The sequence below is a fragment of the Hyperolius riggenbachi genome, chromosome 8 (assembly GCF_040937935.1).
Source record: "Hyperolius riggenbachi isolate aHypRig1 chromosome 8, aHypRig1.pri, whole genome shotgun sequence".
NCBI classification, from domain to species: Eukaryota; Metazoa; Chordata; class Amphibia; order Anura; family Hyperoliidae; genus Hyperolius; species Hyperolius riggenbachi.
In genome coordinates this window covers 250,713,823-250,725,096 of record NC_090653.1, presented here as the reverse complement: position 1 = coordinate 250,725,096, position 11,274 = coordinate 250,713,823, and the positions used below count along the sequence as shown (strand labels likewise).

Here is an 11,274-nt window from a genome sequence, read left to right as displayed (position 1 = left end):
ATGGAAGGGTTCTCAAACTTTGCACATTTGGTCGCTGGGTGGCTGGGATTAATATTCAGAAAGGTGGGTGGAGCCTACAAAAGCCAATCAAACTTCACCTATTGCTTTTCAAGGGGGATATTTAATTGCTGCCATTCTTGCACTGTTATTGGCACAAGCCTCAAACCTGGTACAGTTGGTCATTGGGTGACTGGGGTTTGAATTCAGAAAAGGGGGTGGAGCCACAGCCAATCATATTTGTTTCATTTCAATGCAAATTATTGATGCCAATGACAGCAAAGCTCATAAACTAGGTCATTGAGTAATTGAGCAATTGTGTGTTAGGGTTAAAAAAAAGTGGGCAGAGCCAACACCAGCCAAATACATACCAGGCAACGCCCGGCATCAGCTAGTTAGCTATAAATACTTATTCAGGTTAATTTATATATGGATTATCTTTTTTTATCTCATACCTTAACATAATTGACTATAACATGTTGAAGTACCCCCTGAGTCCAACTTACAGCAACAGTAGAGGTACTCCTTACTTCGGGTATAAACGGATAACAAATCGGCCAGCCGGTGCTCAGTGTCCTGCAGGTACACCACACCTGCAATTCTACAGACCAAAATGGAAGAAAGACATGGCACTCAGGAGCTGTGTGCAGCAACAAGCTGCATTGAAGCAGACAGATACATTAAATGTTTTGGGGCGGAGCCTGAAACATAGAGTGTATCTGGTGAAGGTAAAGAGGTGCCCAATGTATATAAAACGCTCTAAAATCAATAAAATAACAAAGAATGAGGTGGCTTACCTCACAGACGACAACTCACTTTAGGTTGAGAATTTTAATTGAGAAAAAAGGACAAAGGCAACACGCCTCGCGGGACCATGCCCACTTCCTCAGATCAAATAAAAGTGCCGCTGCAGTCTATTCGCCGGATTCGGAGAGCCTCTGAGAGACTGCAGCGGCACTTTTATTCGCCGCATTCCGGGAGCCTCTGAGAGACTGCAGAGGCACTTTTATTTGGCCTGAGGAAGTGGGCATGGTCTCACAAGGCGCGTTTCCTGTGCTTATTTTTCAATTAAAATTCTCAACCTAAAGTGAGTTGTCGTCTGTGAGGTAAGCCACCTCATTCTTTTTAATTTTATTGATTTTAGAGTGTTTTATATACATTGGGCGCCTCTTCACCTTCTCCTGTGCCTTACTCCCCCCGCTTTTCAGTGAGGGGAGTCTTGCGCATCTGATCCAGGTTGGAACTCCACCACCTATGGTATTCAAGGTGCGTAGGATCTTTTGCTAAGAGAGCAACCGGATCCAGGATTGCTGGTATACCTGAGTGGGGTCAGGTTTAAGACACTCCACCTGCCTGAAACGGTCAGTTGCCCCTTGTGCAACCCACCTTGGTGAGTATTATCATACAGACACCTTTTAGTACTCATTACCTGTGACATACTGCACCATTTGTCTTTGTGTTTTTTTCTCCCAGTATCTTACATGTAGTGTATCCATCTGCTTCAATACAGCTTGCTGCTGCACACAGCTCCTGAGTTCCGTGTCTTTCTTTCTTTTTGAGTCCAACTTACAGTAAGTTGAGGTATGCTTACCATGGGTTGAGAACCTAGGTTCTAAATGACTCTGACTCAAAAATGTGAATAAAAATAATATCTAATAGTAGTTTAAGTTTAATTAACTCAGGGAACATTGGGATTTGGGATATCTAGGAAATGTCTTTGTTTCCATCCAAGAAATGTGGAATTTAAAATTATGCTTTAAAAGGGTATGTTTGTTTACCTTTCCTACTAAACAGAAATTGTGTTGCCTTTCTGATTTCAGTGTTCCTCATGCTGTAAAGGATAGGGTTAATGAATGGTGTGAAAACTGTGTACAGCAAAGATTTTAGCATGTTTTCAGAATACGAGTTACCACCAACCGGGAACATGTATATCGTGATCTGGGTTCCATAAAAAATGAAGAGGGTGGCAAGGTGAGCACTACAGGTGGAGAAGGCTTTCCACCTCCCCGACATGGAGTTGATCTTAAGGATGGATATGAAAATAAAGAAGTAAGACAGAACAACAAAAACAAAAGGCACAAAGACAAGAAGAAAGGAAAATAATAAGTCTTCAGTCTTCACTGCGGAGGTATCAGAAGAGGCATTCTCTAGAATAGGGATAAAGTCACAAAAGTAATGTTCTATGAAGCTGGAGCCACAAAACCGTAACTGGAACAAAGAGACCATTTCTATCAATATTAAAAGAAAGCCAATGACCCAAGGCCAAGAAAGTAAGTGACGGCACAGTTTATAGTCCATGATGGTGGCGTACCGAAGTGGATGGCAAATGGCCAGATATCGGTCAAAAGCCATAGCGCTGAGGATCAGGGACTGGGCATAGGTGGACCCACAAAAAACATAGTACTGAATGAGGCAGCCAACATGAGATAAATAGTCACCTTCCATCAGTATGACGTACAGCATGTTTGGCATGATGTTCGTGGTGAACAAAATGTCTGCATAGGCCAGGTTTTTGAGGAACACATACATGGGGCTATGGAGGTGGTGGCATGTCGTTACTAAGACGATGATTAACACGTTGCCAATTAAAATCACAATGTAGGTTAGCATGAAGAAAGAGAAGACCAGAATCCGGATGCTGTGAATGTTCTTAAAGCCGAGCACGAAAAATTCAGTTACAACTGTCTGATTGTTTTCACACATTATTCAGCCTAGAAAATAGAGCATAAAGTTATACATTACAAAGTCTACCAAGATAGTCCCAACAGAACAAAGTCACAAAACAAAATGTATTTTCCAGAGTCTGCATAAAATCTGAAACAGGTTCAGGAAATTGGAAAGTAGCTTGGAACATATTCAAGCAAGTCATCATCAACCCTACATTCAGCTGGAAAGAGTTCTGGTAAGGCTGTTGCCTCGGGTGTGAGATTTTAGCCTCTGACCAAGAGTTCCAATCTGAGCCGGTGCTCAATGGCATAGTTAGAGATCATGGGGCCCCATAGCAAAACTTTAATGGGGCCCTCAGATGTATCCACTCTTAAGCAATTCCACCTGCCGCTGCCCAATGGATATGAATTAATTGGGCAATTTACATTTTCATGCAATCAACACTGCCCATAGTTCATGGGTACTGAGACAAAGTCAGAGGTTAGAGAAAGACAAGAAAGTTAATGGTGACATTAAGTACCCACTGGGCCCCCTATGCTTCAGGGACCCCTTAGCTGCTGCTATGGCTGCTATGGCCATTGCTACGCCCTTGCTGGTATCTAAAACAGTAAGGAGTCTTTGGGCCAAGCTCCCTAATTACACTGGTTGCCCATGGAGTGCGCCCCTAGTGGCTGCAGCCCTGAAGTACTTTTAGTCCACCAGGAGAAAAGCATGATATAAATGTTATATGTCTTGTCTACATCAGTACAGCATTACTTATGTCTCCAAATTGTTTCATTTCCAAAGCTTTTTGTAAAGCCTTTCTTCTTGTCTCTATGTGGATTATTTAGATGGAGATAAGGAGTGGTCACTGTGGGGTATCCACAGTAACCTGTGTGACAAGATATGAACAGGTGCCAAATGGTGCAGTATCGATGTGTATGGGAATGGTTCAAATAGAAAAGAGTAGTTATACTCACAACTGCAACCGCTAGCTATCTCAGGTCCTGCCGGAATTGGATGGTTGCTCTCCTAGGATCCTTACTGGCTGTGGATAGCACCACCCCAGTGGGAAGAGTACCTCCAGAGGAGGTGTGGTAAGCAATGATGAGGGGTGGAGGCACCCCAAAATATGATTGTCAGATTGTATGTAAATAATAGAAAATAATAAAGACTATAAAAATTAGGTATCCTACCTCTCCAGATGACACAACCAAGACAAAAAAGGATTTTAGATCAGGTCAGGTTTATTTAAGCACATTTAAAAACAGACAACGCATTTCACAGGTCTCTGTCCACTTCCTCTGGTCAATATGAGTGCCTTCAGAAATTCAGTTTTAGACCAAGGTGCCAAAAAACAGTGCCCTGGCAATCATATTTTGAGCGCCTCCACCCCTCATCTATGTGGATTGTAGCAGTGAATCAGAAGATTACCTCCCTTCCATTACCACAGTTCAAAGACAGAACTGACACAATACTGGGCTCATATAATTTGGGGTACCTTCCCAAAAATTCCAATTTGATTGGCAGGAGTGGTCTGAATATAGACATCACCCTTTTGGGCTATAATATCAGGTATGCATTCTGTTGTGTTAAGTGCTCACGCAGCATACGTACCCAATTTGCATACACAAAGTGAGACAGGGGGTGCTGGCACTAGATGTTTCCACCTCCGCAACATCTCCAAGATCCGCTCCTACCTGTCCCGTGACACCACTAAACTCCTTATCCACGCCCTTGTCATCTCCCGCCTAGACTACTGCAATTCTCGTTTGTCTGGCCTCCCCTCTAACCGTACTGCCCCACTTCAATTGGTAATGAATGTGGCAGCCATACTGATTATCATTCTGATTGACATTCTTCTCACCGCAGCGCCTCTACAGCTCCGCTCTGTAAAGCACTACACTGGCTCCCCATCAGCTTTAGGATCAATTTCAAAATCCTGTGCTTGGCCTACAAATCAGTGCACAAGACCTGCCCGACCTACATCTCTGATCTGGTCCACAGGCACATACCAGCCCGCCCCCTCCAATCCTCCAGTGCCTAGTCGCACCACGCATATCTCAGTCGCATGCACGATTGCAGGACTTCACCAGGACTGCCCCTACTCTTTGGAACTTGCTCCCACCAGCCATCAGACTTGCCCCCACCTTTAATACCTTCAAACAAGCTCTCAAGACTCATCTTTTCATGCTCACATACCCCCCTACACCAGCACCATAATATGTTCTGTTAGACACCCTCTCAACAGATGCACTTATTGTCTCCACCCCCACCCTTTAGATTGTAAGCCTCTGGCAGGGCCCTCCTCCCTAGTGTTTCCAGCTTGATTATGCAATCTGACAATCACCCCTCTTGTGGACTAGAACAGTCTCTATTTTGACCTATGACACTGTATTGTTATCAAATCATTTGCATGCTCTTGTTTTGTTGTGAGTTTCCTGTTTGTCCTACCTTGTAGGTTAACCCATTTATCTATTGTGCAGCGCTGCGTAATATGTTGGCGCTTTATAAATACAATAAATAATAATAATAGACATGATGCACACATAAAGCTTGTGCAACAGCACCTGTGTTTACAGTGAGGAAGAATCCAGAACAAAAGAGGTAGAGAGAGCCTGGCACATAGAAATCCAAACCCAAGCTTTATTTTACCATCAATGGGTTAAAAACGCAGAACAGACATAAGTGGGACAGCAGTGAGGGGAGGTACAAGCAGCGGCTTGACAGCCAACATGCAGAAAGTACCGCTTCCTCAGAGTCCCTATGCAGAATCACCCTGCATAGGGTCTCTGATGAAGCAATATTTACTGCTGCTATTTTCTGAACTCATGTTATATTTTGCTGCTTTATTGTTCAACATTGCATCATTGTTTGGTTAGTGCATATTCTATGGGGTTTGGTAAGAACACATATAATTTCCAGATATCGAGGTATAATTTATAGATGTTATGGTTACTTTCATATAAGCTTGTGGTTCTCAGCATTTTTTTCATCCAATCTGTATTTCTTTTATCGTGCAATAAACTAAAACCGGTTCAGGAAGCCATCTTCAGTTATCGCAGTTATTCATCATTCTGTCAGCCGGCCAATTACATATAATAATATTATACAATAATCCTGTCTCTATTATCTGACATTTTGACATGTTAACTAAGGCTTAATCTTATTGTATTATGAGCCTTGGCTTTGTGTCAATTTCCAAACCACGCCTTCAAGGCACTTCTGTGTTTATTCATGAACATGAATTGCCAAACTCACCCACTCACTGTGTACTTTTCAGCCGGTAGCATATAACCTGCAAGAAGGGACGGGTAGAGTTAGGCGTAAGGTATCAGAGAGTTAGTTTTAGGGTGAAGATAGGGGGATGAATAGTGTTAGGCGTAGGGTATCAGAAGGTTAGTTTTAGGGTGAAGATAGGGGGATGAATAGTGTTAGGCGTAGGGTATCAGAAGGTTAGTTTTAGGGTGAAGATAGGGGGATGAATAGTGTTAGGCGTAGGGTATCAGAAGGTTAGTTTTAGGGTGAAGCTAGGGGGATGAATAGGGCTTTTACCTAAGGGATTGAATAGTGTTAGGAGTAGCTAGGGGGATGGATAGTGTTAAGAGTAACTAGGGGGATGAATAGTGTTAGGAGTAGCTAGGGGGGTGGATAGTGTTAGGAGTAACTAGGGGGATGGATAGTGTTAGGAGTAGCTAGGGGGGTGGATAGTGTTAGGAGTAACTAGGGGGATGGATAGTGTTAGGAGTAGCTAGGGGGATGGATAGTGTTAGGAGTAGCTGGGGGATGGATAGTGTTAGGAGTAACTAGGGGAATGAATAGTGTTAGGAGTAGCTAGGGGGACTGAATAGTGTTAGGAGTAGCTGGGGGATGGATAGTGTTAGGAGTAGCTAGGGGGGTGGATAGTGTTAGGAGTAACTAGGAGGATGGATAGTGTTAGGAGTAGCTAGGGGGATGGATAGTGTTAGGAGTAGCTGGGGGATGGATAGTGTTAGGAGTAACTAGGGGATGGATAGTGTTAGGAGTAGCTGGGGGATGGATAGTGTTAGGAGTAGCTAGGGGGATGGATAGTGTTAGGAGTAGCTAGGGGGTGGATAGTGTGAGGAGTAGCTGGGGGATGGATAGTGTTAGGAGTAGCTAGGGGGATGGATAGTGTTAGGAGTAGCTAGGGGGTGGATAGTGTGAGGAGTAGCTGGGGGATAGATAGTGTTAGGAGTAGCTAGGGGGTGGATAGTGTGAGGAGTAGCTGGGGATGGATAGTGTTAGGAGTAGCTAGGGGGATGGATAGTGTTAGGACTAGCTAGGGGGTGGATAGTGTGAGGAGTAGCTGGGGGGTGGATAGTGTTAGGAGTAGCTAGGGGGATGGATAGTGTTAGGACTCAGTAGCTAGGGGGATGGATAGTGTTAGGAGTAGCTAGGGGGATTGAATAGTGTTAGGAGTAGCTGGGGGATTGAATAGTGTTAGGAGTAGCTGGGGGATTGAATAGTGTAAGGAGTAGATAGGGGGATGGATAGTGTTAGGAGCAGCTAGGGGGATGGATAGTGTTAGGAGTAGCTAGGGGGATGATTAGTGTTAGGAGTAGCTAGGGGGATGAATAGTGTTAGGAGTAGATAGGGGGATGGATAGTGTTAGGAGTAGATAGGAAAATGGATAGTGTTAGGAGTAGCTGGGGGGTGGATAGTGTTAGAAGTAGCTAAGGGGATGGATAATGTTAGGAGTAGCTAAGGGGATGGATAATATTAGGAGTAGCTAGGGGAATGGATAGTGTTGGGAGTAGCTAGGGGAATGGATAGTGTTAGGAGTAGCTGGGGGATGGATAGTGTTAGGACTCAGTAGCTAGGGGGGTGGATAGTGTTAGGAGTGGCTAGGGGGATTGAATAGTGTTAGGAGTAGCTGGGGGATGGATAGTGTTAGGAGTAACTAGGGGGATGGATAGTGTTAGGAGTAGCTAAGGGGATGGATAATGTTAGGAGTAGCTAGGGTAATGGATAGTGTTGGGAGTAGCTAGGGGGATGGATAGTGTTAGGAGTAGCTGGGGGTGGATAGTGTTAGGAGTAGCTAGGGGGATGGATAGTGTTAGGAGTAGCTAAGGGGATGGATAATGTTAGGAGTAGCTGGGGGATGGATAGTGTTAGGAGTAGCTAGGGGGTGGATAGTGTTAGGAGTAGCTAAGGGGATGGATAATGTTAGGAGTAGCTAGGGGAATGGATAGTGTTAGGACTAGGAGTAGCTAGGGAGATGGATAGTGTTAGGAGTAGATAGAGGGAGGCTGGTTTCACACTGGGGCTTTACCTCACTGCCAAAAACAGGCCTACAGGAATTACCACGTTAGTAACCAGTAATCCCTGTCTGGCAGCCAGCCAAGCAGAAAGTGAAGCTCACTTCCTGTGGCTGATGTTATCACGTGCACAGAAGCGTATTGCAAAAAATATGCTTCTGCGCATGTGCGGCGCATAAAACCTGCGGCGGGTTTTCACACGTCACCCTAGACTTACATGACTTCCGGTCCGCCGCAGGTTGGCGCAGAACCGCACAGTAAGGTAGAGCTGTCCTTGCATCGGGGATTTTGCAAAAACGTCACTTCCATCGCATCACACCGCACGCGTGGGTATGAACAGCCCCATAGACTTTCATTGGGCTGCGGTAAAATTGCCGCACCGCAAGACCCCAGTGTGAAAGGGCCCTCGGAGTCAAGTGTAGGTGTGGCAAAGCATTGGTAGAATATCGGCAGTATTAACGATATCCTATTTTCCCCTTCGCCTAGCACCCAATTTTCCTGGCGCTCTTTTCCCATGTATGTCGTCAGTCTCTCCTCCCAGATTTCAACACTACGGCCCACATGCAAATAACTTTTCCTATTGAGTTTTCTCCTAGAATATAATATTTTATCTACTATTTAGAATAACCTTTCAGCACTTTGCAATTAAAAAAGTACCAAAAAGTAGGTGGAAAGGTACTATTAAAACTATTTTAAGTATTTTCTTGCTTGCAGGGGATTTAAAAGTTTGAAAATATCACTTAGGAAAAACTCAGGAGAAAAAAATAATTGCATATGGCCCTATGCCCCTTATTCAATTCACTTTTTCTCCTAAGTGATATTTTCACACCTTCTCAATAAAATATCTTTTAAGCCACCAGCAAGCAAGACAATACTATGAATAATTTTAACGGTACTTATTCACCTGCTTTTTGGTAATTTAAAATTACTTTTCAGCATTCTGAAATTGGAAAAAAAAAAAATAGGTGAAAAAGTACCGTCAAAATTATTCGGAGTATTTTCTTGCTTGCTGGTGGCTTAAACGGCATTTAATTGAGAAGGTGAGAAAATATGACCTAGGCGAAAAATTGAAGTGAATCATGGGCATGGGGCCATATGCAATTAACTTTTTCTCCTAGGTTTTCTCTTAAAGAGGAGCTGTTAGGTATAAGGTCTCAGAGAAAATAAACACATATATCAGTAGCTAAAGATTGGCTGTACTTACATTACATATGCATTTCACTGTCCACGTTTGGATTTCACAGAATTTGTATATAGTATATGCAGAGATTGATGCTCCTGACAGCTCATGGCAGGCTCCATGTTTTTCTGTCAAATGTGTCGTCATGTCCTGCCTGCTTCCTGATCACAGATCAGCTCGTACTTGAATAACACAGTGTGCAGTGAATATTAATGAGCCATGTGGCTAGGAACAATAGCTGACTCCTGCAGTGTACTCTGCCCGAGATTTATCAGTGCTACGCGATTACAAGCTGCTGTAACGTCTCATTAGCAGCCGAGGGGAGAGCCCCAGAATGCTTTGCAGTATGGTATGCGGCTTGCGTCTTCTTAAGAATAACAGCCTTGCTGATAAGCACACATCAAAGGTAACTGAGATTTTTATCTTCACTAATTGCTTTTGGGCTTCCTTCTAAACTGTTTAACACAGGAGAATAGAGGTTTAAATTAGCTTCTGCAGCCTGACAGTTACTCTTTAAAGGGATACTGTAGGGGGGTCAGGGGAAAATGAGTTGAACTTACCCGGGGCTTCTAACGGTCCCCCGCAGACATCCTGTGTTGGCGCAGCCACTCACCGATGCTCCGGCCCCGCCTCCGATTCATTTATGGAATTTCAGACTTTAAAGTCTGAAAACCACTGCGCCTGCGTTGCCGTGTCCTCGATCCCGCTGATGTCACCAAGAGCGCACAGCGCAGGCCCAGTATGGTCTGTGTCTGCGCAGTACACTCCCGGTGACATCAGCAGGAGTGAGGACATGGCAACGCAGTGGTTTTCTGACTTTAAAGTCAGAAATTCCAGAAGTGAACTGGAGGCGGGGCCGGAGCATCGGTGAGTGGCTGCGCCAACACAGGATATCTGGGGGGGACCATTAGAAGCCCCGGGTAAGTTCAGCTCATTTTCCCCCGACCCCCCTACAGTATCCCTTTAAGTGATATTTACAAACTTTTAAATCACCAGCAAGCAAGAAAATACTTAAAATAGTTTTGATAGTACTTTTCCACCTACTTTTTGGTACTTATTCAATTTTAGAATGCTGCAAAGTTTTAAACAGAAGGTACAAAATTATCTCCAAGAATTAACTTAGGTGAAAAAGTGAATTGAATAAAGCGTACGTTTTAACAGCTGATGAGACTTTTAGTTCTGTAGGAAACTGTAGCACAATTTATTTATCTGGGGGAAATATGAATAGCATACATACCCTGTTCAGCTGTGTTGGTATCAGTGAATAAAATAACTTGATAAATGTTTAGGTCATATAAGGTTATAAGCCTCTATGACAGTCCTGAAGATGAGACATGACAGATGTTCCAATGACTTGTGTACTAAATCTAAGTCACACAATTAATGGAAGATTAAGGATTGGGATGTGCTTATATAGTGTTTTTTTATAATGCATATGCCATACAGTAAACATCCCACCCCTATAATCATCTTAGTAAGCTCTGTTGATACTCCTGGGACTTAATTATAATTCCTGACCTGCTTCAGCCCAAAGTAAAGAAGGAATAGATAACCGTTCTGACTGTGAACAATGATTGAGTAATTTACAGATGTGTTCATCCACAGGCGATTGAGACTGTTGCAAGTAAAATGATTTTAGAGTGACCTTTCGCTGGAAAAATGTGGTGTTAAGGTGCGAACGATTGGATTTTCAATCAGACTATTCTGATTCAATCAGACTATTCTGGTCATATTGTATGAAAACAGAGAAGCTGGTGGATCCAATCAATCAATAGCTTGTATCTTGCATAACACTGAAACACCCTAGGTGGATAATTCTGGGAGACTTTAACGCACGGGTCGATACACACTCTTCCCAATTTGGAACTAAGCTACTTCTCTCCATGAATGAACTGGGCTTCTCTCAAGCCGTCAACCTCCCTACCCACAAAAAAGGACACACTTTGGACCTCATTTTCCATTCAGAACTCCTAATATCCAATGTGGAAATTGATCCAGTAGTTTGGTCAGACCACCACACTGTCCACTTCTCCTTTACAGCATCGGCTACAAAACACCAAGTGAAAGAACTAATAAAATATAGTTTCTTGAAAGGTTTGACACCCCAACACTAGTGTTGGGCGAACAGTGTTCGCCACTGTTCGGGTTCTGCAGAACATCACCCTGTTCGGG

At 43.6% G+C, this 11,274-nt stretch overlaps 1 protein-coding gene across 1 annotated transcript; it reads right to left on the bottom strand.

Annotated features, from left to right (window-relative positions):
• Positions 1 to 1,746: 1,746 nt before the first annotated feature.
• On the bottom strand, positions 1,747 to 2,700 carry LOC137527449 (olfactory receptor 5V1-like). Its single transcript, XM_068247965.1, has one exon. It carries the CDS (start codon positions 2,698 to 2,700, stop codon positions 1,747 to 1,749), a length of 954 nt encoding a protein of 317 aa, XP_068104066.1.
• Between the last annotated feature and the right edge of the window lie 8,574 nt (positions 2,701 to 11,274).